This window comes from Sardina pilchardus, chromosome 22 (genome assembly GCF_963854185.1).
Source record: "Sardina pilchardus chromosome 22, fSarPil1.1, whole genome shotgun sequence".
In the NCBI taxonomy this organism is placed as follows: Eukaryota; Metazoa; Chordata; class Actinopteri; order Clupeiformes; family Clupeidae; genus Sardina; species Sardina pilchardus.
Window position 1 is genome coordinate 885,622 of NC_085015.1, and position 27,500 is coordinate 913,121.

General features: G+C 42.6%; 1 protein-coding gene across 1 annotated transcript; it reads right to left on the reverse strand.

The window, feature by feature from the left end:
* Positions 1-3,365: 3,365 nt before the first annotated feature.
* Positions 3,366-23,910, reverse strand: LOC134070363 (transmembrane protease serine 9-like). Its single transcript, XM_062526698.1, has 10 exons — positions 23,842-23,910; positions 18,812-18,832; positions 18,456-18,624; positions 17,096-17,364; positions 16,797-16,948; positions 16,408-16,696; positions 10,696-10,870; positions 7,056-7,306; positions 6,128-6,228; positions 3,366-5,430 (listed from the first exon to the last, which is right to left on the reverse strand). The coding sequence occupies exons 1-10, from the start codon at positions 23,897-23,899 to the stop codon at positions 5,074-5,076; spliced, it is 1,842 nt and encodes a 613-aa protein (XP_062382682.1). The 5' UTR covers positions 23,900-23,910; the 3' UTR covers positions 3,366-5,073.
* Positions 23,911-27,500: the final 3,590 nt, after the last annotated feature.

The window sequence follows — 27,500 nt, forward strand, 5'->3', positions numbered from 1 at the left end:
CGTAATCCAATCACTGTTTCAGCTGTTTCTGCAGTCATTTGAAACTAACAAGATACGTGCGTTGATCATGTAAACACTTCCGTAAATAATCTGCTGTATTATTTTATCTTCGCCGGCAGGTCGTGCTGTCGGGCAAGTGTTTCGGAGCCATTAAAATCTCGGTTTGTTGGGGGGGGGGTTGTAATGTAAAACGACTCACCATCATTTAGCTAAGTTTACCCCAAAACTCTTCAAGTCTCAAGGTAATGGGCGTCATTTCTCTAACGTTATGGTTCCCAGTGTCTGTCAGAGAGAGAAACAGTCAGTCAAAGAGTCAGTCACTATCTATCTTGCCCATTTTCTAACTGCAGGAACAATCATAGATAGATATATTATTACTTGGTGGATCCTAGTTAACTTAACCAAACAACTTGCACGTTATTCTAGCAGCTATAGTCCGGGAGCCAAATGCCATAATTTAGGTGAACCTGGCTTTGTCGGTTAAAGTTTTTTTTTTTCCAGAATCTAGTAGACTAGGGGTACCTCTTTAAGATTTAAGAGGGTGCCCGGTGATATCCCTTGGGTAATTTCATATATTAAGCCTTTCTTGTCCAATGTGTTGACTATAAGGCGGATATACTACAGGTGAATAGGGTAAAAAAATTAACAAGCAGATATCACTATGAAACTTCACCAGTTGATTACTTAGATCAATATGAAAAATAAATGTATTACAAGTTTTCTGAAATTTAATGTTTGAATATGCAAATTAGGTATGCTGTAATTAAATATGCGCTGATTTGCATAAACGTAAAAAGATCAAATCTGAACATTAGACAAAGCCAGCTTAAATTTTTTTCTTTTCATTTTGTTGACATAAGGGATGAAAAGTATTTTAGAGAGGGAATTATGGATATCTCATTTAGTTATTCAGTAAATCAGAAAATACTATACCAGCCTTTAAAAAATCCATTTTCGCCATGTTTTTTGGAATAAAATGTCATGTAAATCAGTCTAAGAATCATATATCAACAAACCCCTCTGCAAAATCCTTCTAAACATGGTTAGGTATAAGACTGAAAAGTTTGGTGTATGTAGATGCTTGTGAAGTGGAGATTTTGTTCTCCGAGTGAGAGAGGAAACTCATCCATATCCGCCTTATATTCAACACATTGGACAAGAAAGGCTTAATATACAAAATTGCCCAAGGGATATCACCGGGCACCCTCTTAAATCTTAAAGAGGTACACCTACTCTACTAGATTCAGCAAAAAAAAAAACTTTAACCAACAAAACCAGGTCTGACCTGGGTTGGTTGCAACCTGACCCCATGGCTTAGTGACTGGTCTAGTCTGCCAAAAGCTCACGAGAACCTTAAAGGAACACTTCACTTTTGTCGGTTAAAGTTTTTTTTTTTGCTGAATCTAGTAGAGTAGGTGTACCTCTTTAAGATTTAAGAGGGTGCCCGGTGATATCCCTTGGGCAATTTTGTATATTAAGCCTTTCTTGTCCAATGTGTTGAATATAAGGCGGATATGGATGAGTTTCCTCTCTCACTCGGAGAACAAAATCTCCACTTCACAAGCATCTACATACACCAAACTTTTCAGTCTTATACCTAACCATGTTTAGAAGGTTTTTGCAGAGGGGTTTGTTGATATATTATTCTTAGCCTGATTTACATGACATTTTATTCCAAAAAACATGGCGAAAATGGATTTTTTAAAGGCTGGTATAGTATTTTCTGATTTACTGAATAACTAAATGAGATATCCATAATTCCCTCTCTAAAATACTTTTCATCTCTTATGTCAACAAAATGAAAAGAAAAAAATTGAAACTGGCTTTATCCAATGTTCAGATTTGATTTTTTTACGTTTATGCAAATCAGCGCATATTTAATTACATCATACCTAATTTGCATATTCAAACATTACATTTCAGAAAACTTGTAATACATTTATTTTTCATATTGATCTAAGTAATCAACTGGTGAAGTTTCATAGTGATATCTGCTTGTTAATGTTTTTACCCTATTCACCTGTAGTATATCCGCCTTATAGTCAACACATTGGACAAGAAAGGCTTAATATACGAAATTGCCCAAGGGATATCACCGGGCACCCTCTTAAATCTTAAAGAGGTACCCCTAGTCTACTAGATTCTGCAAAAAAAAAAACTTTAACCGACAAAGCCAGGTCTGACCCCATGGCTCCCTGACTACTACCAGATGATATAACTTAACCCAAACAGTTAGCGACGCTGTAACAGCTCTGATGACGTTAACGTAATAGCGGTAACTTTAAACGTTAACGTTAATGGCAACGTGCATGCAATGGGAGCTGCGTAATTAGTCCACTCAACTTGCATTTGAGGTACCAATACATTAAGTTAGATATGTGACGTTAGTCCAGTGTTATGTTTTCTAGCGATAGATAAAATAACAGTTCCCATCCTGTTAATGATAGCTAGCGGTAACGTCCGTGCTGATGGAAGTTGTTGTTGCCAACAATAGCAGCGCTAGCGTCATTTACCAGAGATGCAGATTACCATTCGCCTTTATGAAATTCCTCACGGTAAAACTGAAGTGTCGCGCATTAGCAATTGTTCATTCAGGTTGATTTAGCAGGCTATTCTCTTCACATCAGAAGATCCGAAGTTTTCCTAGCCAAGGTAGTCTACGATAACAGTTAGCTCCCTGTTCATGCCCAAGCCAGTATGGAATTGTCATAGCAACATTAACTACGGCTAAGGCTGAAGGACAAACTTAAGAAGACGTGCGGTTTGAGCTGTCTCGGCCACTAGTTGGCATCAGACACTAATTAAATGCTAGGGACAGCGAAGCGATAGTTATTTATTTTTCTGTGAGTTTTTAAATGAGTATCTATTGTCGTAGGTGCACTTTAGGTGACAAAATTACTGTATTTTTTTCTTGCTTAGCTTATTTAACATAAAATAACTGTAACACCCCCCTCTCTAATTGTCCATCTCCGTGTGTGTGTGTGTGTGTGTGTGTGTGTGTGTGTGTGTGTGTGTGTGTGTGTGTGTGTGTGTGTGTGTGTGATATTTGCATTAACCTGCTAATGTCAGTATAGGGCACATAACATTGCTTAACTTCAATCAGTAATGGGCCTGAGCAGATAGTGTCCCGTGTACAGTAGTAGGCTATACAGATGCAGATGGCACATTACTAATGGCCCTAGCTGGTGCATTGTGTGATCGTCTTGATTGCAGGCTGGTCAGGAAGGAATGTGGTTTGATGGCATTCTGAGCACAGAAATAGCTTGTTATTGGAGCTGTCAATCATGCCCTCCTACCTGAATTATGTGCTCTGTGGGTGTGTGTGTGTGTGTGTGTGTGTGTTCAGCCCACCTGAATTAAGTGCTGTGTGTGTGTGTGTGTGTGTGTGTGTGTGTGTGTGTGTGTGTGTGTGTGTGTGTGTGTGTGTGTGTGTGTGTGTGTGTGTGTGTGTGTGTGTGTGTGTGTGTGTGACCCTGAGGCATTCATTGTACAAAACATGGCAGTTATGAGCCTGGTCGTCTGATGTAACCTGAAGGGGATGTAATGTTGGTGCTATGTAGTCTCTCTAGGTAGGACTGGAACATTCTGAAGTGATCTATGTAGTCTCTCTAGGTAGGACTGGAGCATTCTGAAGTGATCTATGTAGTCTGTCTAGGTAGGACTGGATCATTCTGAAGTGATCTATGTAGTCTCTCTAGGTAGGACTGGATCATTCTGAAGTGATCTATGTAGTCTCTCTAGGTAGGAAGTGATCATTCTGAGGTGATTCAATGACCACAATAACCACTCAAACTGTCAAGCCTTGAATTTCAATAAAAGGTTTTCTCAGTATAAATGATTTACTCAAACCCACGCTAGCTGAGAGTGCATGGCACATGTTAAAGAGAAACACAGTCAGTGCAATAAATAGCAGTTCTTAGTGCTGTGGTTTAAAGTGCTCACATTGAGCCTGAACACCCTGAGAGACGCAGTGCAGTCACCTCCTGAGCGCATGCAGATGACTGAACACCTCCTGAGCGCATGCAGATGACTGAACACCTCCTGAGAGATGCAGATGACTGAACACCTCCTGAGCGCATGCAGATGACTGAACACCTCCTGAGCGCATGCAGATGACTGAACACCTCCTGAGCGCATGCAGATGACTGAACACCTCCTGAGCGCATGCAGATGACTGAACACCTCCTGAGCGCATGCAGATGACTGAACACCTCCTGAGCGCATGCAGATGACTGAACACTCTGAGAGATGCAGTGAGCTCATGGCAGATGACTGAACACTCTGAGAGATGCAGTGAGCTCATGGCAGATGACTGAACACTCTGAGAGATGCAGTGAGCTCATGGCAGATGACTGAACACTCTGAGAGATGCAGTGAGTTTGTGGCTGATGACTGAAACTACATTTGCACATTACATGCTACTCGCCATGCCACGCCTACAGTATGACCCTGGCAGTGCTTACATCACAGAATGTGCTTACATCACAGAATGTATCCCTGATCAATGCCATTTCACACAGCTAGGTACACACACACTACTGTTTCCATTTCATACAGCTATGCACACACACACTACTGTTTTCATTTCATACAGCTAGGCACACACACACTACTGTTTTCATTTGGCTGTTGCACTGCATAGAGCTTCGGCACAATTTACGCAATTTACAGAAAAGTGCAATGTGGTGTACAAGGTATAGACAGGCGGTTTCGTAGACAGTACAGGACATATAGTGCAGAGATTAAAGAAAAGGCGCTCAGAGTCTTCCGGAGGAGTTTGTGGGAAGACGTACACAGTTTAGGAGACAATATGGGAGTCATGAGTCATGAATCAGACAAAGACCCACAGCTAAGGCACTCTGCTGCTGTTGTTGATGCTGCTGCTGCTGCTGTTGTTGATGTTGCTGTTGTTGATGTTGCTCCTGTTGTTGTTGTTGCTGTTGTTATTGTTATTGTTGTTGTTGCTGTTGTTGTAGTTGTTATTGTTGTTGTTGTTGCTGTTGTTGTTGTTCTAAACCAGGTGGTGCAGGTGCAGCAGTGGATTGTGGGTAGTCGTGACCTTTGACCTGAGGGCTAGCGCTGGGAGGCCAGCAGAGGGGTGAGTGTGAGGAGGAGGAGGGAGAGGAGGGGGAGGGCCATGCACGAGTGCTGCCCCCTGCTGGAGGCGGTGGTGGCGGCGGCGGCGACGGCAGTGGCAGCAGCGGTGGTGCTGTCGCTAGCGGCGACGGTCGACGGAAAGGGGAAACTGGACAGGAAGTTGCTGAAACGAGATGTCCGGCCGAAGACCTGCACTGAGGCGCGATCTGATTGGTCGAGGTCTCTGGAGGTGGAGTTTGATGATGAGGAGGAGGAGTTTGAGGTGACGGTGAGCACCGAGAGCTGGAGCCATGAATTCCCCTGTTTACACATGAGAGGACCGCCCATATCACCCTGGCAACAGAGCAAGATTCCATTACGTGTGAGAATTCAAAACAAATACACACATAATGCACTCACACACACACAGCTATACACACACATAATGCACTCACACAATGCACTCACATACACACAGCTATGCTACTGTGAAGCAAAGATCCTTCATTACTGACAAGATAGAGCAACATAATGCATCTCTATGGAAGCAACATTCGAACAGTTCCTGTCTGCTTAAAGAGGCGTGTCGTAAAGACGTCATAGTGGGATATCGATCTCTGTCAGATCGGCAAGCAGTTCAGTTCGAATGTTAGCAGGTCTGCTTAAAGGGGGATTTAGCCCCCCTCCCCCTTGTGAAGACAGAACGCGGAAATGATCGAACGGTTGCGCCTCTCGCTCCGCTTTAACCCTCTCTGTGTGAAGCTATGAAGAGTGTTGGAGAGAGAGAGAGAGAGAGAGAGAGAGAGAGATGGAGAGAAAGAGAGGGGACCTAACATCTAACTAAAGAGTGTTGGAGAGAGAGGAGAAGTGTGTGTGTGTGTGTGTGTGTGTGTGTGTGTGTGTGTGTGGGTGTGTGTGTGTGTACTGCCTCTCTGTGTGTGTGTGTGTGTGTGTGTCTGTCCTTTTCCTCACCTGTTGTAACTGAACAGTGTTGAGAGAGAGAGGAGAAGTGTGTGTGTGTGTGTGTGTGTGTGTGTGTGCTTTTCCTCACCTGTTGTAACTGAACAGTGTTGGTGCAGATGTCATCAGTAGAGGAGGATGCGTTGCCACAGGCAACCACTGATGTCTGCACCTCCTGAAGAGGCTGTTCACCTGGAAAAGGGGGGAGAGAGAGAGAGAGAGAGAGAGAGAAAGAGAGAGAGAGGGATGAGGTAGAGAGAAAGAGAGAGAGAGAGAGAGAGAAAGAGAGAGAGGGATGAGGTAGAGAGAAGGAGAGAGAGAGGTATGAGGTAGAGGGGGGGAGAGAGTGATGAGAAATAGAGGGAGGAGAGAGATGAGGAAGAAAGAGGGGGAGGAGAGAGAGGGATGAGGAAGAAAGAGGGGAGGAGAGAGAGGGATGAGGAAGAAAGAGGGGAGGAGAGAGAGGGATGAGGAAGAAAGAGGGGAGGAGAGAGAGGGATGAGGAAGAAAGAGGGCAGAGAGAAAGATAAATGGCAGAGTCAAGGGGAGGTAGCGATCATACAAATACCCATACTGTACATACTGTAATGTCTCATTTTCTCAACCTCTAAACATCCAGTCACACACACACACACACACACACACACACACACACACACACACACACAGTCTTCTTCTTACTCACACACACACACACACACACACAGTCTTCTTCTTACTCACACACACACACACACACACACACACACACAGTCTTCTTCTTACTCACACACACACACACACACACACACACACACACACACACACACACACAGTCTTCTTCTTACTCACACACACACACACACACACACACACACACACACACACATACACACATTCTTGTTCTTACTCACACACACACACACACACACACACACACACACACACACACACACACACACACACACACATACACACATTCTTGTTCTTACTCACACACACACACACACACACACACACACACACACACACACACTAACCTGTGGTGTTGCCCCAGCCTGCAACCCAACAGGTGGTTCCCGTGGCGATAGTGGCCCCGCCCTGCTCCAGGCAGATTGGCTGGATGAAGTTGGAGAGGGCGGGCTTACTGGACAGCGTCAGCATGGCTACGTTATCGCCTGATAGGCTGCTCAGCGTGATATTGGCCACGCCCACTGACACCTCATTGGGGTTGGAGCCGCTCTGGCTCTGGCGGCCCAGAAACACCGTCCAATTAGATGCTAAAGGAGAACTGGGGGAGGAGTTAAAGATAGACAGTCAAACATGGCTGCACGTTGCTCTGATGTGTTTGTTTTATGCAGGTATTTATATATTTATATATGGGCTCTATTCTAATAGATTATATTATATTTATATACGGACTCTATTCTAATAGATTATATATTTATATATGGGCTTTATTCTAATAGATTATATAGGTATTTATATATGGGCTTTATTCTAATAGATTATGTATTCATATATGGACTCTATTCTAATAGATTATTTATTCATATATGGACTCTATTCTAATAGAGTATTTATTCATATATGAACTCTATTCTAATAGATTATATATTCATATATGGACTCTATTCTAATAGATTATTTATTCATATATGGACTCTATTCTAATAGATTATTTATTCATATATGAACTCTATTCTAATAGATTATATATTCATATATGGACTCTATTCTAATGGATTATGCAGGTATTTATATATTCATATACGGACTCTATTCTAATGGATTATGTAGGTATTTATATATTCATATATGGGCTCTATTCTAATGGATTATGCAGGTATTTATATATTTATATATGGACTCTATTCTAATAGATTATTCATTCATATATGGGCTCTATTCTAATAGATTATTTATTCAGATATGGACTCTTTTCTAATAGATTATGTAGGTATTTATGTATTTATATATGGACTCTATTTTAATGGATTATGAAGGTATTTACAGTCATGGTTGAAATTGTTGGCACCCATGCTAAAGTTGACTAAAAAGAAGAATATCAAATCATCTTTTGGAAATTGATTTTAATGGATTAAGTAATAAAGTTAGGAAAAATCCAACCTTTAAGGACACCAATTTTCTTTGTGAATGAATAATGTATCATAAATAAATAAATGTTCTTCCCAAAATACCGAGGTCAAAAATATTGGCACCCCTATGTAACCCTATGGGAATTTAACACATGGGGTTAACATAGGGGCAGGCAGTTTTTTATTTTTAAAGGCCACGTATTTCATGGATCCAGGATACTATGCATCCTGATAAAGTTCCCTTGGTCTTTAGAACTAAAATTGACCCACATCATCACACATCCTTCACCATACCTAGAGATAGGCATGGTGTTTTGTTCAGTTTTCTTCAGTTAGCCTATTAGCCTGTTTGATGTTCATTGAACTCAATGCAAATCAAACAAGCTAATAGGCTAACTGAACAAAACTGAACAAAACACCATGGCTCCGTTCGAATCGGAAGGCAGCTGCCTACTGCCTCCCTCCCTAAATAGAGAGCTCTCTAACTAGACATTACTTTAGATTAAACGCATCGTTTAAAAATGAGCGTAGCACTCTAGAATCTTTGGTTAACACTACGGTATGACGTTAGCAAAAGCCTGACGTTAAACTAAATTAGCCTACGTAAGCTAGCAGGCTAACAGTATAAAATAGTTTCACTGGCAGCTAATATCTCAGACCAGGCGTTATTAGTGGGTACAACAATGGTATAACCAGGTAGTAAATCATTTATTTTCAATCTACTTTCCACAAATCCAAGCTAAATAACGTCACACAAACAGGGCCGGTTCTTCCTACAGGCCATCAAGGCGACCGCCTAGGGCGCCAATTGGTTGGAGGGCGCCCTAAAGCATCTTTCTTTCTTTTAACAACATTGATGAAAAAATAAGAAACGCTGGAAACAGAAAATCGTTACAAAGTAGCCTGCAAAGCGGAGCTAGCGTCTTCAATTGTAACAAAAGTGTGGTCTCATTAATTATAGCCCAATAACTAAACCCATGTAGAAAGACTCGTCCGGCGTATAATTTCGACAGGCTAATGTGTGTGTGAGCGTGTGTCAGTCCATCGTAACAGTCTGCATAATCTTTGCAATGTTACATTGGTAAACATTGTTGCAATGTCATATCTGCCTCGTTTTAACGTTTAGCTATACGTTACTACAATGCTGAAGAGAAAGTCATTGTAGGTCCGGTTTCAATAAACAAAACTTATCTAATAGGAGTCTTATGGCTGAAGCGTGTTCTTATAAAAAGTATTGTCTTCCAGTTAATGTTAATGTTTATTGTAACACAGCCCAGTTCATACTCATACAATTGACACGACCAACACGGCCAGAAAAAACGTGGAACTCCTAACATCTCATGCCGTGCATAATATTCAATCACGTTCTTAACCAAAAACTAAAACGTCTTAAAATGACATGCACCTGATTAAACAACATGTCACCTAGGGCCTACAGTGTAATCACACTAACTAAAGTTACACCTTATATCCTGACATGAAATAAAATTAGAAAACATCAGAATTCTTTAGCATATTACATTTCAAATTAATTATTCCAAATCTTCAAACAGAGGCCTATCTGACGGTTACAGTCATGATTCTAAATAACCTATGGCTGTGAGTTTTAATTGTTTTCATGCATGTCTGGAAAACAGGTGAGGAATGTTTTGGAGACATACATATATTTTAGGCATAGTGCTGGCCCTAATCTCTGACTGAAAGTGAGCAGAATTTATGTATTTACATAACAGTATTTAATAAATACGGGGGGGCAAAATCTCAGTATCGCCTAGGGCAGCCAATGGGCAATGGCCGGCCCTGCACACAAATGACATTTCAACAGATTCGGCAGTCGTTTACCGATATCGGCAGCCATGTTTGTTTTGTTTACACAGAGATTCAGACGTGGCCGCTAAGGATTATGGGTAGAAGGGAGCTTGAAGTGTACATCGAAGCTGCCTTCAAAATTGACCGTTATTCAGGAATTCTAAGATATCTTAGAAGGCAGCGAAAATCGTTTTTTCGGTTTCGAACGGCCTTCGCTGCCTTGCTCTCTAGTTAGATATCTTAGAAGGCAGCAGTTTTTCCCGATTCGAACGGAGCCCATGCCTATCTCTAGGTATGGTGAAGGGTGTGTGATGATGTGGGTCAATTTTAGTTCTAAAGACCAAGGGAACTTTATCAGGATGCATAGTATCCTGGATCCATGAAATAAGTGTCCTTTAAAATAAAAAACTGCCTAACCCTATGTGTTAAATTCCCATAGGGTTACATAGGGGTGCCAATATTTTTGACCCCAGTATTTTGGGAAGAACATTTATTTATTTATGATACATTATTCATTCACAAAGAAAATTGGTGTGTCCTTAAAGGTTGGATTTTTCCTAATTTTATTACTTAAGCCATTAAAATCAATTTCCAAAAAATGATTTTATATTCCTCTTTTTAGTCAACTTTAGCATGGGGTGCCAACAATTTCAACCATGACTGTATATATTCATATATGGCCTATTCTAATAGATTATGTAGCTCAGTGCTTTGTTTTTTTATCTCGAGAGAGTCCATGGTGTGTGTGTGTGTGTGTAGGGGACACTCCTACCTAGAGAAGCAGTTGGCTGATGTGAGCACGAGGTCCTCCCCGACCAGAGTTCCTCCACACACGTGCGCCCCGCTTTCATTACTGTGCAGACTCGCCATCCAGGGCCACACCCCCGCCGCCACATCCGACCCACCAATCAGACGCGAGTTCAGAGCCGCCTGTCCACACACCACCGCTAGGGTGACACACACATACGGGACACAGACAGAGAGACACACACACACACACACACACAGATAGGACATTTACACACACAATACAGACATAAGTGGAAAAAGACAGAGTTAAGTTCTGCTTTATTAGGAAATGCACACACACACACACACACACACACACACACCATACTTCGGATTCGGATATCCTGACCAGTGCCTCTGGGCAGAAAAGAACCGAAAGGAACCCATGATGGAGTAGTAGAAGTAGTAGCGTGACAAGTGTGTGTGTGTGTGTGTGTGTGTCTGTGTGTATGTGTGTGTGTAGTAGACAACGTGAGAAGTGTGTGTGTGTGTGTGTAGTAGACAGCGTTAGAACAGCCGGTGTGAGAAGTGTGTGTGTAGTAGACAGTGTGAGAATACTCAGCGTGAGAAGTGTGTGTGTGTGTGTGTGTTTGTGTAGTAGACAGTGTGAGAACAGCCGGTGTGTGTGTGTGTGTGTGTGTGTTCTAGACAGCGTTAGAACAGCCGGCGTGAGAAGTGTGTGTGTGTGTGTGTGTGTGTGTGTAGTAGACAGTGTGAGAATACTCGGTGTGAGAAGTGTGTGTGTGTGTGTGTGTGTGTGTGTAGTAGACAACGTTAGAACAGCCGGTGGAGAAGTGTGTGTGTGTGTGTTGTAAGGCCAGATTTTCACATTCCTTTGAGGCAGATTTGACCTGAATGCCTTTTGTTGCTAATTTACACTGTGTGAGCTTCTGATAGCTCATTGTTATCCTAGCTGGCTCTGGCTAGGCACCCCACAAAGCCTTGCCTGTCTTTCCCACATACATAGCCTAACAGTGGAGAGGGTCACCTGTGAAATCTGTAAATGTATGTTGTGAATGTAATACATTCACGTTTGGTCTTAAATTAATACTTGTAATATGGGCAACAGCCTGATCATGGTTTCATTGCAATCTAATGTATTTATACATAGTTGTACAAAATAGAACTACACTGGAGAACTTTAGGTGATGGACACACCCACACCTGACCTGCGTGATGACAAAGGTTGAGATTTTTCTCACCTCTGGCTCTTTTCTCTCTCTTGGCTCTGGGCAAGAGGTCACTCTGATCTCCTGTCCACTCTCTCTCTCTCTCTCTCTCTCTCTCTCTCTCTCTCTCTCTCCCTTTCTCTCTCTATCTTTTGGTTTCTTTATGGTTTGTTATTTTCATTATTTGATACATTGTTTTATCTGGTGTATGTAGCATTGTAACTTGTTAAAGGAGTCATAGAACGCATTTTTTGACCATTACAAATTGATCTTTGAGCCTAAATAATGTCATATGTAAATTTGTGGGGCTGAAAACGCCCCAGGAGCACTGCTAGATCGCCTAATACAAGGTCATAAATATGCCTTGCAATGAAACAGTTTGTTTTTCCCGCCCACTCAGCAAGTTCATGAATATTCAAATGAGATGCGCGCTGATTGGTCTATTGGCCGATATGTCCTGAAAGTTGATTGGCTCAATCCACCGGTCTGAAGCTAGAGCAAAGTGAAACTACGTTTACTGCTGGTAAATAAAGCCAAAGTCTTTGATAAAGCTATCAACAATGGATTTAAATAAGGAATACAGCCGTACATGTATAAACCGAGTCAGAAGAAGGTTCTGACGAAGATGAAGTGCAGCAGATTCCCCAACAGAATGAATGTGTTAGATTGGTAAGTTTTATCAGTACATTTCTTAGTATAGTAACTCTCCAAAGTTAGCTGTAATAACGCTAGCATTACAACGTCTCTGCCATAGACCACATATCTAGATACTAGCATCGTAAGAGCAGTTTAACAAGAATTATTAATCGAAGGTATGCAAATGAGAGGGGGTGTATCTAAAGGGGGATGGGCGCCTATTACGTGTTATCTGAGCTCTGTTCAGATTGGAGCATTTCAACACGGCTGTTTCTATTTCCCAATTTGCATACGAAAGCAGGCGGGGGACGCGGTAAAGTCTTTGGTGTTGTCCTTTGGACACTTCTCGCAGCCTAAATTCAACAGGAACAAGGTGAATGTGGTTTTGAATTCTAGGACTCCTTTAAGGTTCAAGTTCAAGTTTAGGCTTCTGTTTGTTTTGAGGTGAAGTTTACTTTCTCCTTTTGTTCCTTTGTTTAAGCATAATTACTGATATTACTTCACTCTTACATTCAAAGGCTCAAGGCCTAATAAATGATTAATTTTCCTCGCGCAGTTTGCATATCTCTAAAGTCTAGTGTGCCATGCCATTCTCTGCCATAGCTAACAAACTAGTTATTTGGTAATTTATTAGAGGTACAATATTCTTATCTTATGGAGTCAGATAAATCGTGGTTTTCTTTTAAATTACAGTTTTTCTCAAATGCTAAAACACAAAAGCCAATCGTCTAAACCAAATGACCAGTTGTCTAAACACATTTACTAAATCTAGCCTCAATTTTTCAATACCATAAACACATTTCACATGAAGACACAATTCACAAAACACAATCCTCCGTTCTCATAAATCTAAGCACATTTTTCCTTGCTAAAACACATGTTGCAAAACATATTCTCAAATGAAAGCTCATGTGATGCAAAATGCTTGCCTCAGTCAGCAATAACTGAACACAATGAACACACCTGGCGTCATTCATTACACACAACGACTCAAAAATGAAGACACTTGTTGCTAATGCGCATAGTGACAGTGGTGTGTGTGTGTGTGTGTGGTTTGAATGAAGAAAATAAAAGAACTTAACACCCTGATCACGTTTTCTGTTGTGTACTGTTGTGTGCAATAGATTCTGTTTTTTAGCATTGAGTTGTGTTACAGTATAGTGTGTACTTCTAGTGTGTGAATTTTCTGTACTTTTCATATGAAACTCACAACTCTAAATGAAGAGCTCTTCTCCAAAACGCTATAAATCCATTTTATAGACATTACTGTACTGTAACAAATCATGTTACTGTATTTACAGTAATTGTGTGTTTCAGGTAATAAAAATGCAGTTGTTTTGTTTTTATTGAGTAAAGATATATTACTGTAACTAAACATAACCCAATACAGTTTCACTGAGATTACTTGAAAAACAAAATGTAAAAAATATATTTATGAAAATTCATTAGTAAAATGGTGGATATAGCGTTTTGGAAAAGAACTCTTCAAATACCTAAACCTCTGCAGAGATCTAAGAAGATCCTTTACTCTAAAGTTTTTAAAATTGGCATGCATTGGCAGTTATGAAACAAAGAACCTTCTCACAAATTGAGCATTGTGTTTTCAATTGTTTTGCTGTAGTGTGTAATGATGTTTATAGTGTTTACATTTTTGAAAGCTTCGAGCTGCTCTTTTGGTGTGAAAGTTTGAGTTTTGAAGTGAGAAGGTGTGGTTGTGCTTATTTAGCTTTAGAAAAGGGTATTGTGTTGAGACATTGGGGAACATGAAGGAAACGTTTGTGAAATGTGTTTAGCATTTGAGAAAAACTGTACCATCTAACTTCTCAGATATCTTAATTACAGTCCAATTCAACCTCATTGAAGCGCCGGACATAGACAGAATGCGAATATATATTTTTGTATATTTTTCCAGCTTACAGTGTGTAGTAGACAGCGTGAGAATACTCGGCGTGAGAAGTGTGTGTGTGTGTGTGTGTGTGTGTGTAGTAGACAGTAGACAAACCCTCCACCTGACCTGTCTACACTCTACGTGTGTGTGTGCTAGAGGCTTATGGCTGTTTCCTACCACCTGACCTGTCTGCACTCTACGTGTGTGTCTGTGCATACTTATAATAGTCTGCTTGCATAGCAGCACGTCCAACATGTCTGCTAAGCTACACACACACACACACACACACACACACACACACACACACACACACACACACACAGATGCCACTTCTCGGCTTCTGAAAGTCGTTGGACTGGCTGATCAGGTTGTGTTTTGCTCATAAATGTTCACACGTTCCCTTCCTGTGTTCCTCATAACTCACACTGCTACAGCAGTGTGACAATACTGTAGATGGCGCTAGCGCTCACTACAGCACTGTTACAATAGATGGCGCTAGCGCTCACTACAGCACTGTGACAATACTGTAGATGGCCCCAGCGGTCACTACAGCACTGTTACAATAGATGGCGCTAGACCAGCGGTCACTACAGCACTGTTACAATAGATGGCGCTAGACCAGCGGTCACTACAGCACTGTTACAATAGATGGCGCTAGACCAGCGGTCACTACAGCACTGTTACAATAGATGGCTCCAACGCTCGCTACAGCACTGTTACAATAGATGGCCCCAGCGGTCACTACAGCACTGTTACAATAGATGGCGCTAGACCAGCGGTCACTACAGCACTGTTACAATAGATGGCCCCAGCGCTCACTACAGCACTGTTACAATAGATGGCGCTAGCGGTCACTACAGCACTGTTACAATAGATGGCGCTAGTAGCACTGTTACAATAGATGGTGCTAGCGGTCACTACAGCACTGTTACAATAGATGGCGCTAGTAGCACTGTTACAATAGATGGTGCTAGCGGTCACTACAGCACTGTTACAATAGATGGCGCTAGCGGTCACTACACCACTGTTACAATAGATGGCCCCAGCGCTCACTACAGCACTGTTACAATAGATGGCTCCAACGCTCACTACAGCACTGTTACAATAGATGGCGCTAGCGGTCACTACAGCACTGTTACAATAGATGGCGCTAGACTAGCGGTCACTACAGCACTGTTACAATAGATGGCGCTAGACTAGCGCTCACTACAGCACTGTTACAATAGATGGCGCTAGCGGTCACTACAGCACTGTTACAATAGATGGCGCTAGCGGTCACTACAGCACTGTTACAATAGATGGCGCTAAACTAGCGGTCGTGTCTAGACCTCTGAAACACACACACTCAGGAGATTTATGAGACTGTTGTCTTGTACTAAACAATTAAAACACAGCCACAAATGAAAAATAATACGCCCTTCAGGTATGTACAGTAGCGCACCCTACTGTAGGAGAAGCCCTTACATATGTAGTGTACCCCCATATGTAGAAGAAGAAAAATCAAGGACAACTTAACATAAAAGGCACACTGTTTAAATATGCATATGCACTATTGGAGGTAGCTATGGTCTTTGTGATGGTGGTGGTGGTTGTGATGGTGTTTGTGGTGGTTGTGGTGGTGGTTGTGATGGTGGTGGTTATGGTGGTGGTTATGATGGTGTTTGTGGTGGTTGTGATGGTGGTGATGGTGGTTGTGGTGGTGGTGGTGGTTGTGATGGTGTTTGTAGTGGTTGTGATGGTGGTGGTGGTGGTGGTTGTGGTGGTGGTGGTGGTGATGGTGGTTGTGGTGGTGGTTATGGTTGGTGTAAGGGTTGTATGGTGGCGGGTGGCATGACTTACGTGGTGTAGTAGTTGTGGGTATGGTGGTGGTGGTGATGGTGGTTGTGGTGGTGGTGGTGGTTGTGATGGTGTTTGTAGTGGTTGTGATGGTGGTGGTGGTGGTGGTGATGGTTGTGGTGGTGGTTGGTGTAAGGGTTGTATGGCGGCGGGTGGCATGACTTACGTGGTGTGGTAGTTGTGGGTATGGTGGTGGTGGTGGTGGTTGTGGTGGTGGTGACGGGTGGCAGACCAGTACAGGTGGCACTCAGGTCCGAGTCGGTCCCATTGGACCTGAAGGTGACGAATCCCGGCTGGTTGCTGGTGATCTGGGAGTTGATCCAGCTCTCGTACTGGGACACGCGCGCATACACCCCCGGGAACTGCGCCAGAGCACAGCCGATACCGAAACTCACCACGCCGGACTGGACCCACACCGAACCCTGCTTACTGACCATCGGACCTCCAGAGTCTCCCTGGAAACGGGTCAGAACAGACTAGTGTTACCATCCCATAATGCCAAAAACCCAGTCACATGATCACCTGAGTGACACAGGTAAACAGTCACATGATCACCTGACAGGAGTCCCTGCCGCCCTCCTCTGCCCCAGAGCAGATCATGTTGTCAGTGATGGTCGAGCCCTGCCCTCTGTACTGGCAGAAGCAGTTCCTGTTTCCCACGACGGGCACCTCCACTTCCTGTAGCGTCTGGGGTGAGGGGAGGGACACTAAGAGAGACAGCAACCAATCACATTATGCCACAGAGACGCCATACATCCACAGCAAGGCTCCACAGCAGGGATGAAGTATGTGTGTGTGTGTGTGTGTGTGTGTGTGTGTTGAGTGTGTGTGCATGTGTGTGTGCGTGTGCTCACCTCCTGAATTAATGTCACCCCAGCCTGTCACAAAGCTGTCAGTGCCCCTGTTGAAGGTGCTGCTGGCTGCTGCAAGGCAGACGGGGCGGATGAAGTCAGTGAAGGTGACGGGGGAGGACAGGCGGAGGAGGGCGATGTCGTTATCGTTGGTTCCACTGTTGTAATCAGGATGTCTGATGACCTGAGCGGCGCTCCTGGAGACCTCGTTGGCGTTGCTGCCCTCCTGAGTCTGCCGTCCGAGGAAGACGACCAGGCCGGAGGTGCTGGTGCTACAGAGGGAGAGGGGGAGTCGTCAACCAGTAAACAACTCATATCATAAATATAAACACAGATAAAGGTACACATAAACAACTCATCATACATATAAACACACATAAAGGAAAACATAAACAACTCATCATACATATAAACACACATAAACGTACACATAAACAACTCATATCATAAATATGAGGGAGAGGGGGAGTCGTCAACCAGTAAACAACTCATATCATAAATATAAACACACATAAAGAAAAACATAAACAACTCATATCATACATATAAACACACATAAAGGAAAACATAAACAACTCATCATACATGCAAACACACATACAACTCATCATACATCATATATGTCCACCAGTAAACAACTCATATCATACATATAAACACACATAAACATACACATAAACTCACATCATGATTATAAACATACACATAAACAACCCATACTCATACACATAAATGGAATCATAAACACCTCACATCATATACATTAACGTGAACATAATTAACTCCTATCCAGAATGATCCAGAACTCAGATGCCGGCTTTCTCACCTCCACCCGCAGTTACGACCACTTCACCCTTGACCTCTACATCACCCCTGACCTCTACATCACCCCTGACCTCTACAACCTCTACATCACCCCTGACCTCTACATCACCCTTGACCTCTACATCACCCCTGACCTCTACATCACCCCTGACCTCTACATCACCCCTGACCTCTACATCACCCCTAACCTCTACATCACCCCTGACCTCTACATCACCCCTGACCTTTACAACCTCTACATCACCCCTGACCTCTACAACCTCTACATCACCCCTGACCTCTACAACCTCTACATCACCCCTGACCTCTACAACACCCCTGACCTCTACAACCTCTACATCACCCCTGACCTCTACATCACCCCTGACCTTTACCCTCTTATGAGTCATCTCGCTTTATAAAATGTCTCTGCCCTAACCTCCACAACCGCTATGGGCTCCCAGTCACACTTCAAAATACTGCTCTCATGTAAAGCACTCAGTAAGCTGCTCCGCTGCACTACTGCAGTAAGCACACTCACACACACACACACACTCACCTGGAAAAGCAGTGGGCGGCGCTCAGAACCCAGTTGCTGTTGATGAGGGACCCTCCGCAGAAGTGGCGTCCACGGTGCAGACTGACCTGCCATGGCCACGCCCCCACCGGTGCGTTTTCTCCGCCCACAATACGCGTGTTACGTGTGTTAAGAGGAGCCTGACCACACACTGGACAGAAGGAGAGGAATCACTCAGTGTTGGCATATGTGTGTGTGTGTGTGTGTGTGTGTGTGTGTGTGTGTGTGTGTGTGTGTGTTTGCATGTGTGTTTACATTTGTGTGTGTGTGTGTATGAGTGTGTGGGTGTGGGTGTATGAGTGTATATGAGTGTGTGTGTGCGTGTGTGTGTAACTCACCATTTAGCTGTGAGAGGGATCCTGAAAAACAAAGGGATCAGAATCAGCCAATCAAACCATGGAACACTCAGAATCAGCCAATCAAACAATGCAGCGCTAAGAATCAGCCAATCAAACAATGGAACACTCAGAATCAGCCAATCAAACAATGCAGCGCTACAAATCAGCTAATCAAACAATGGAACACTCAGAATCAGCCAATCAAACAACGGAACACTCAGAATCAGCCAATCAAACAATGCAGCACTCAGAATCAGCCAATCAAACAATGGAACACTCAGAATCAGCCAATCAGCTAATATTACAGTTCAGCCTATCAGCCTACACTCCGCTGATTAGCTCAGAAAGACTGGGAAAAGCAACTGGCGACTTTTCTATGCCAGTTTCTGGATTAAGATGGCAGCATGCCACTTCTATGCCAGTTTCTGGATTACGGGAGTGTTGTGACTGAAAATGTCCAATCACATGGTCAATGAGTTACTAGAATACAGTAGGGTGACCAGACGTCCCGGTTTAACCGTGAGAGCGCTAAGGCTGCGTTCAGACTGCAGACGAATCTGATTCAAATCTGATTCCTTCTCATATCCGATTCAAATCGGATTAAAATCTGATTCCTTCTCATATCCGATTCAAATCTGATTCAAATCTGATTCCTTCTCATATCCGATTCAAATCTGATTCAAATCTGATTCCTTCTCATATCCGATTCAAATCTGATTCAAATCTGATTCCTTCTCATATCCGATTCAAATCTGATTCAAATCTGATTCCTTCTCATATCCGATTCAAATCTGATTCAAATCTGATTCCTTCTCATATCCGATTTTTAGGGCTGACTGTCCACACTGCTTTTAGCAAGTGTTCACAACATTAGTAATAGATCCGACAGGTTGCTGTAGCAACGAAAACAAACGTTTCTGTCATCAGGAGGAAATACTTGCTAATTCGATGTGATTAAACATAGAGCCATATAACTAGGCTATATGAGCGTTCATTGAATGCATGAATGTCACCTGTCACTGTTCAGACTTCAAAAGCGACATCCAATTCCAATCTGAATGGGCTAAAAATCGGATTTTGGCTGGCAGTCTGAAAGCAGCCTAACTTGTCCCGGTTGACACCAACCACTATTAACCTGTCAGGACGCTAACATGTCACGGTTTACACCAACCACTAATAACCTGTTGGGACGCTATCTATTAAAGTGTGTTTTCATTATAGTCCAAAAGCCTGTCAGGACGCTAACATGTCCCGGTATACACCAACCACTATTAACCTGTTGGGACGCTATCTATTAAAGCGTGGTTTCATTATAGTCCAAAAGCCTGTTGGGACGCTAGCTATTAAAGCGTGTTTTCATTATAGTCCAAAAGCCTGTTGGGACGCTATCTATTAGAGCGTGGTTTCATTATAGTCCAAAAGCCTGTCAGGACGCTAACATGTCCCGGTATACACCAACCACTATTAACCTGTTGGGACGCTATCTATTAAAGCTTGGTTTCATTATAGTCCAAAAGCCTGTCAGGACGCTAACATGTCCCGGTATACACCAACCACTGTTAAAGCCTGTTGGGACGCTATCTATTAAAGCTTGGTTTCATTATAGTCCAAAAGCCTGTTGGGACGCTATCTATTAAAGCGTGGTTTCATTATAGTCCAAAAGCCTGTTGGGACGCTATCTATTAAAGCGTGGTTTCATTATAGTCCAAAAGCCTGTTGGGACGCTATCTATTAAAGCGTGGTTTCATTATAGTCCAAAAGCCTGTTGGGACGCTATCTATTAGAGCGTGGTTTCATTATAGTCCAAAAGCCTGTTGGGACGCTATCTATTAGAGCGTGGTTTCATTATAGTCCAAAAGCCTGTTGGGACGCTATCTATTAGAGCGTGGTTTCATTATAGTCCAAAAGCCTGTTGGGACGCTATCTATTAGAGCGTGGTTTCATTATAGTCCAAAAGCCTGTTGGGACGCTATCTATTAGAGCGTGGTTTCATTATAGTCCAAAAGCCTGTTGGGACGCTATCTATTAGAGCGTGGTTTCATTATAGTCCAAAAGCCTGTTGGGACGCTATCTATTAGAGCGTGGTTTCATTATAGTCCAAAAGCCTGTTGGGACGCTATCTATTAGAGCGTGGTTTCATTATAGTCCAAAAGCCTGTTGGGGCGCTATCTATTAGAGCGTGGTTTCATTATAGTCCAAAAGCCTGTTGGGACGCTATCTATTAGAGCGTGGTTTCATTATAGTCCAAAAGCCTGTTGGGACGCTATCTATTAGAGCGTGGTTTCATTATAGTCCAAAAGCCTGTTGGGACGCTATCTATTAGAGCGTGGTTTCATTATAGTCCAAAAGCCTGTTGGGACGCTATCTATTAGAGCGTGGTTTCATTATAGTCCAAAAGCCTGTTGGGACGCTAGCATGTTCCGGTTTACACCAACCACTATTACAGTGATTATAGCCTGATCATTACCTAAACCCATGTAAGAAGACTAGCATAAAGCGTCCGGCGTATGATTTCGAAAATGTGTGTGTGTGTGTGTATGTGTGTGTGTGTGTGTGTGTGTGTGTGTGTGTGTGTGTGTGTGTGTGTGTGTGTGTGTGTGTGAGCGTGTGTCAGTCAATCGCAGCAGTCCATTTGCAGCCCACCTTACAGTGGTAAACACTACCTCGTTTTAACGGTTAAACTGCGCTACAGCATTGCTGAAGAGAAAGACATCATTCCCTATAACCTACAGTATGGTTGCCAGGTTGTGAAGACAAAGACATCATTCTCCATACAGTAACCTATGGCTGTCAGGTTGTGGTCACCCTGTATTACACCCTCCAGCCTCCAGAAACACATCCCACCCCTGAGGCTTTCTTGGGTGTCTGAGTCAGGATTCAAGTGAACACACACACACACACATACACACACACACACACACACACACACGGATGCACTGCCTGAGGCTTTGTTGAGTCTTTGAATCAGGAAACAAGTGAACAGGTAAATAAGAATGAATCAGGAAACAATTGAACACACACACACACACACACACACACAGAGATGCACTGCCTGAGGCTTTGTTGAGTCTTTGAATCAGGAAACAAGTGAACAGGTAAATAAGAATGCGCACTCTCTCTCTCTCTCTCTCACACACACACACACACACACACACACACACACACTCACACACCACATACTTTGTCTTAGATGGGGGCTGAGGCTTTGTTGAGTTGCTGACAGAGGTGGAAAAATCCAGTTTCAGTGAGTAAAAGTCTGATCATGTATTGGACCTGTGCACTTATCATCACCATACTACACCACCACACTTTAGCACTATACTACACCACCATACTACACCACCATACTACACCATCATGTATTGGACCTGTGCACTTATCACCACCACACTACACCACCATACTACACCACCACACTACACCACCATACTACACCACCATACTACACCACCATACTACACCATCATGTATTGGACCTGTGCACTTATCACCGGTGATCTCCTCAATTAGCTGCTCTACCCAGAGCCATAGAGAGAGAGAGTTGCGACACTCTTTGATGTTGCCGCCACACAATCAAAAGTTCCAAAAAACCTGCGCTGAATGGCTGAGTCGCAGGAGGGTGGGATGTAGTTCTGGATGCTGGAAAGTGTAATCAATTAACTCATTGACTACTGACCAAGAGATTGGCAGTAAATAGTTCCAAAAGTCCCATAACGAGGAGATAGCCTGGAAAAAGCGCTGCCATGTTTTCCTATGGAGGTCTATGGGAGTGTCGCCACTCTGTTGTATCTACCGCTCCAGCTCTATCTAGCTGAAGAGTTGATGTGCTCATTAGAATCAGCTGGTTTAAATGAGTGGTTGGCACAGATATGTGGTAGGACTTTTACTTTTACTGAAACTGGATTTTTCCACCTTTGGCTGCTGAATAAGGAAACAAGTGAACACATACTTAAGAATGTACACACACACACACACACACACACACACACACACACACACACACACACACACACACACACCTACTGTACACACACACACACACACACACACACACACACACACACACACATAATGATACATTCAAGTTTCTCAGTAAAATGTGTGGTTATGTTGATGTTAATCTACATTTACTCCTTTGAAGCATCAATACAGTGCAGACGTACAGGTGCATCTCGAAAAATCAGAATATTGTGAACATTTAGAATAATGGTGAAAAATCAGAATATGGTGAAAAAGTCCACTGCCAGCCCAGACAGAGAGATTAAAGCCTCAGGAAACCATGGCAACCAATGCCCAGTGTTGGGAGGGTACTTTAGAAATGTAATGTGTTACAGTTACAAGTTACCCTGTTTAAAATGTAATAGTAGTGTAACTATTTGAATTACTTTTTCTGAGTAACGTACCTAATTACTTTTGATTACTTTTTGATTACTTTTTCTGATTTTTTAATGATATATAAGCTATAGTCCCCAAATGCATGCGAAGATTTCGGCCTTGGTCTACAGACTGCCGAGCAGTTCTGTACAAGCGCACAAGGCAGCAAGGGCATTCAATACATGAATTAGCATAACATTTTTTGTGAGGATAATATAATGATAATCATAACACATTTACAGGCAGACATGTAGGCCTACGCTGATGGCGCAGTATACGTGATAGAGCCTATCAGAAGGTCCCGTATCAAACTATGGCTGTGGAGGGAAACCGTTCTTTTTACATACAATATTCTTTGCAAGGTTTTGCTGACAGTATTGAGATGTAATTCAAATTGTAATTTTGAAAAATTTCAAAAGCACCTATAATTGAATTACAACATTTTCTACAGTAACTGTAATATATTACTGTTACATTTATTTTGTAATTAAATTACGTAACTCAATTACAGTACATGTAATAATGCGTTACTCCCCAACACTGCCAATGCCAGTGTCGTGACTTAATTAGCCGATCATAACTCATCTCATGCCGACAGTTCTATATACTAATAATAACTGTGTGTGCGTGTGTGTGTGTGTGTGTGTGTGTCTTACCTCTGGCCAGTAGAAGGACTGCTGTAAGGACTCTGATAGCTCCTGGTATTGATGCCATGGTGTGTGTGTGTGTGTGTGCAGAGGTGCAGCTCCAGCATTTATAATACACCTGTGCTGACACACCCACTTACACCTGTACCTGTCACACACCACAAACACACACACGCCCACCGACAAACATCTGTGAGGAATACAAACACATACTCACACACACGCACACGCACACACACACACACACACACACACACAGTGAACACACTGTGAAGAATGTTCCCATATGTGCTAGCCCCGTTAACCTGCTGCCTGAGGGCTGTTGGCTTCCTCCACCATAAATATTTAGTCAAGTCAAGTCATATTTATATATACAGTAATATAGCTGTCAAGCTACAAGCTGTTCCAAAACATAAACACTCCGGGGAAGTGCTCCAACAATCTTTGTGGCCCTAGACAGACATGTATAACACACACACACACACACACACACTCACACACACTCACACACAACAAACAGCCCTAGACGAGCCAATATGTTTCTTGAACAAGACCTATGTCTCCGTACGAGCCAATATGTTTCTTGAATTTCCCCATGGGGATCAATAAAGTATCTATCTATCTATCTATCTATCTATCTAGACAGATGTATTTATTTATCTATTTTTTATTTTACTTCTGGCTAAAAAAAGAAATTATCCTTTTACGAGAAAAGGACTCCTGGCGTAAATACAGCAGAGAAAGTGTAGGCCTGCACTCACACACACACACACACACACACACACTCTCTCTCTCACTCACACACACTCTCTCTCTCTCTCACTCACACACACTCATATACTGTATACATGTAATCATGTCTATCAATGTATTTGAGGGATGTTACCTCCCGGATTGGTTTAAAGGAATGCTACTTCCTGCATACACACACACACACACACACACACACACACACACACACACACACACACACACACACACACACACACACACACACACACACACACAGACACACACACTGTTGTGTTGACCAGCCATAAGTTGCCCAGTGCTGTCTGTTCCTGTGATAGTTTTGGGTCTTTCAAAAGGGGTCTAAAGGCATATCTGTTCAACATGCACCTAGTGTATTGAGCGTTTGCTATGCGTTATGGTTTGTTTATTATAGTATTTAGTTATTTTCATTAAGGTATTGATTGAATTGACATTTTTGTTTATTATTGCTATTCACCTTAATGTACGTACATGTAGTATTGCCAACTTTTAACATGTTGAAACTTACAAGAGGATTGGGATGACATAGGGCAGTGTGTGTGTGTGTGTGTGTGTGTGTGTGTGTGTGTGTGTGTGTGTGTGGGCAGGGATTCGCAAGCTGCTACTAGGGGGTACGCGAGATGAGAAGGGTTGTGGTGGAGAGGTGTTAAAATGAACTTTTAAATCTCTTTTAATTAATTCATAATAGTCTAGAATATAGAAGATAATAGTCTAGAATATAGAAGATATAGAAGTTTCCATTAAAGTCTAGAATATAGGAGACAGTCAGCCATTAAAGTCTAGAATATAGAAGATAGTAGTCTAGAATATAGAAGATAATAGTCTAGAATATAGAAGATAGTAGTCTAGAATATAGAAGATAATAGTCTAGAATATAGAAGATAGTAGTCTAGAATATAGAAGATAGTAGATTCTAGAATATAAGATAGGCGCTTGCATGACTTTGAGAACGGCACATCGGAGCCGTCTGAAACTCCAACATTAAACCTGTTTAGGTGTGTGTGTGTGTGTGTGTGTGTGTGTGTGTGTGTGTGTGTGTGTGTTATGCACATTATGTCTAGTAGACATTAAACCTGTTTGGGAGATGATCAGGTTACCTGCCTGAGCAGATAGCTGAGCTGTCAATTTCCGCCATGTCACACACACACACACACACACACACACACACACACACACACACACACACACACACACACACATGTAGCACACTGGCATTACACACATGTAAAACACACATAACACAGATATAACACACACACACTCACACATAACACACAGATATAACACTCACACATAACACACAGGTATAACGCACACACACTCACACATAGCAAACAGGTATCACACACACACACACACACACACACACACACACACACACACACACACACACACACACACACACACACACACACTAGGGTGACCACCTCCAGTCAGACAAAATGTGGGACAAGTAGTATGGCAAAGTGGGACAATGTGGGACAGACGTAATAACTTTAAACGTAAGATATATTGTCTACCCAATTTACTAAGCAACATTTTTTAAACCTACCGACCAAAATATTAACACACTACCTAAAAGACAAAACACTAATTTTGCAACATCTCGTCTGTATTGGGACTATCAAAATAGTCAACTGTCCAAAGGACCAGGCATTATGCAGCTTAAAGAATGCTCTCAGTGAATCAAATTCACCTTAAAATACAAGACACAAAAAAAATATTAGGCCTAACCTATTTAAGTTCAACAAAATATAAGGCCGTCTATATAGTGCAAAATGTTAAGGGATTGCCTATAGAAAGTTGAACTATTACAGTGCAAATAAGGTAAACCAGAATCTTTTGGGATAACAACAGCCACATTAGATTTTCTTAGCTATTTCAGAATCTAGAACAATTACTAACTTGTTATGCAGTCGGTAGAGCAACATGAGTGTGTGTGTGTGTGTGTGTGTGTGTGTGTGTGTGTGTGTGTGTGTGTGTGTGATGTACGTCATGATAGATGCTCGTCACTTTTCATCGGGGCTTGTTTGTCTGTCTGTTCGTTGTCTGTTGGTTCGCAAGATAACTCAAACAGTTATGGATGGAATTTTCAGGAATGGTCTGAAATCACCCAAGGAACAAACAATTAAATGGGATTAATCCAGGAGGCGGTTATGTTTTCGCTTGGCCTAGGTCTGCGCTCTCGGAGTGCTTTTCTAGTGTTGTAGGACTCACTTGCACCATGTTGCTTCACATCGTATTCCTCACCATGCCCCAGAGAAAAACGCAAATGCAAAATGTTCTCTCTGCTTTGCCGTCTACAGGTCTTTGCCAAGTAGGCTATGTTGCGGTCCATTCGCTGTTAAAAGTGCATCTTCTCTTTTTCGTGGCCACACTGCCCATGGCTGCTTAAACTGAGCGCGCTCTCCAATTTGAGATCTTTGACAACGTTGCGGAGGCGTTCGTGCATTTTCGACCGATTTTATTGCTTTCCTCTGAACTACTGGACATAAGTTAACACTACGCCTATGAACGTATCTGTGTATTTATTTTCAATTGGCCAGGGTCGAATGAAAAAGCGGGACAGATGCTCAATTTGCGTGAGGCGGGACAAAGGGTAAAATTGCTGTACAGTACAACGGAAAGCGGGACAGGTGGTCACCCTAACACACACACACACACACACACACACACACACACACACACACACACACACACACACACACACACACAGACTTTACTGTAATGAGCACTTTACGTAATCAGTGGATGATGATTGGTACTAATGGGCCAGATTGATCAGCCCAGAGATATCACCGGCCCTTTGGAGGAAGCTGAGAACTTTTCTTCTCTAAAACAAAGCCATCTTTACCGAACACTCATACAGTCACATGCGCACACACACACACACACAC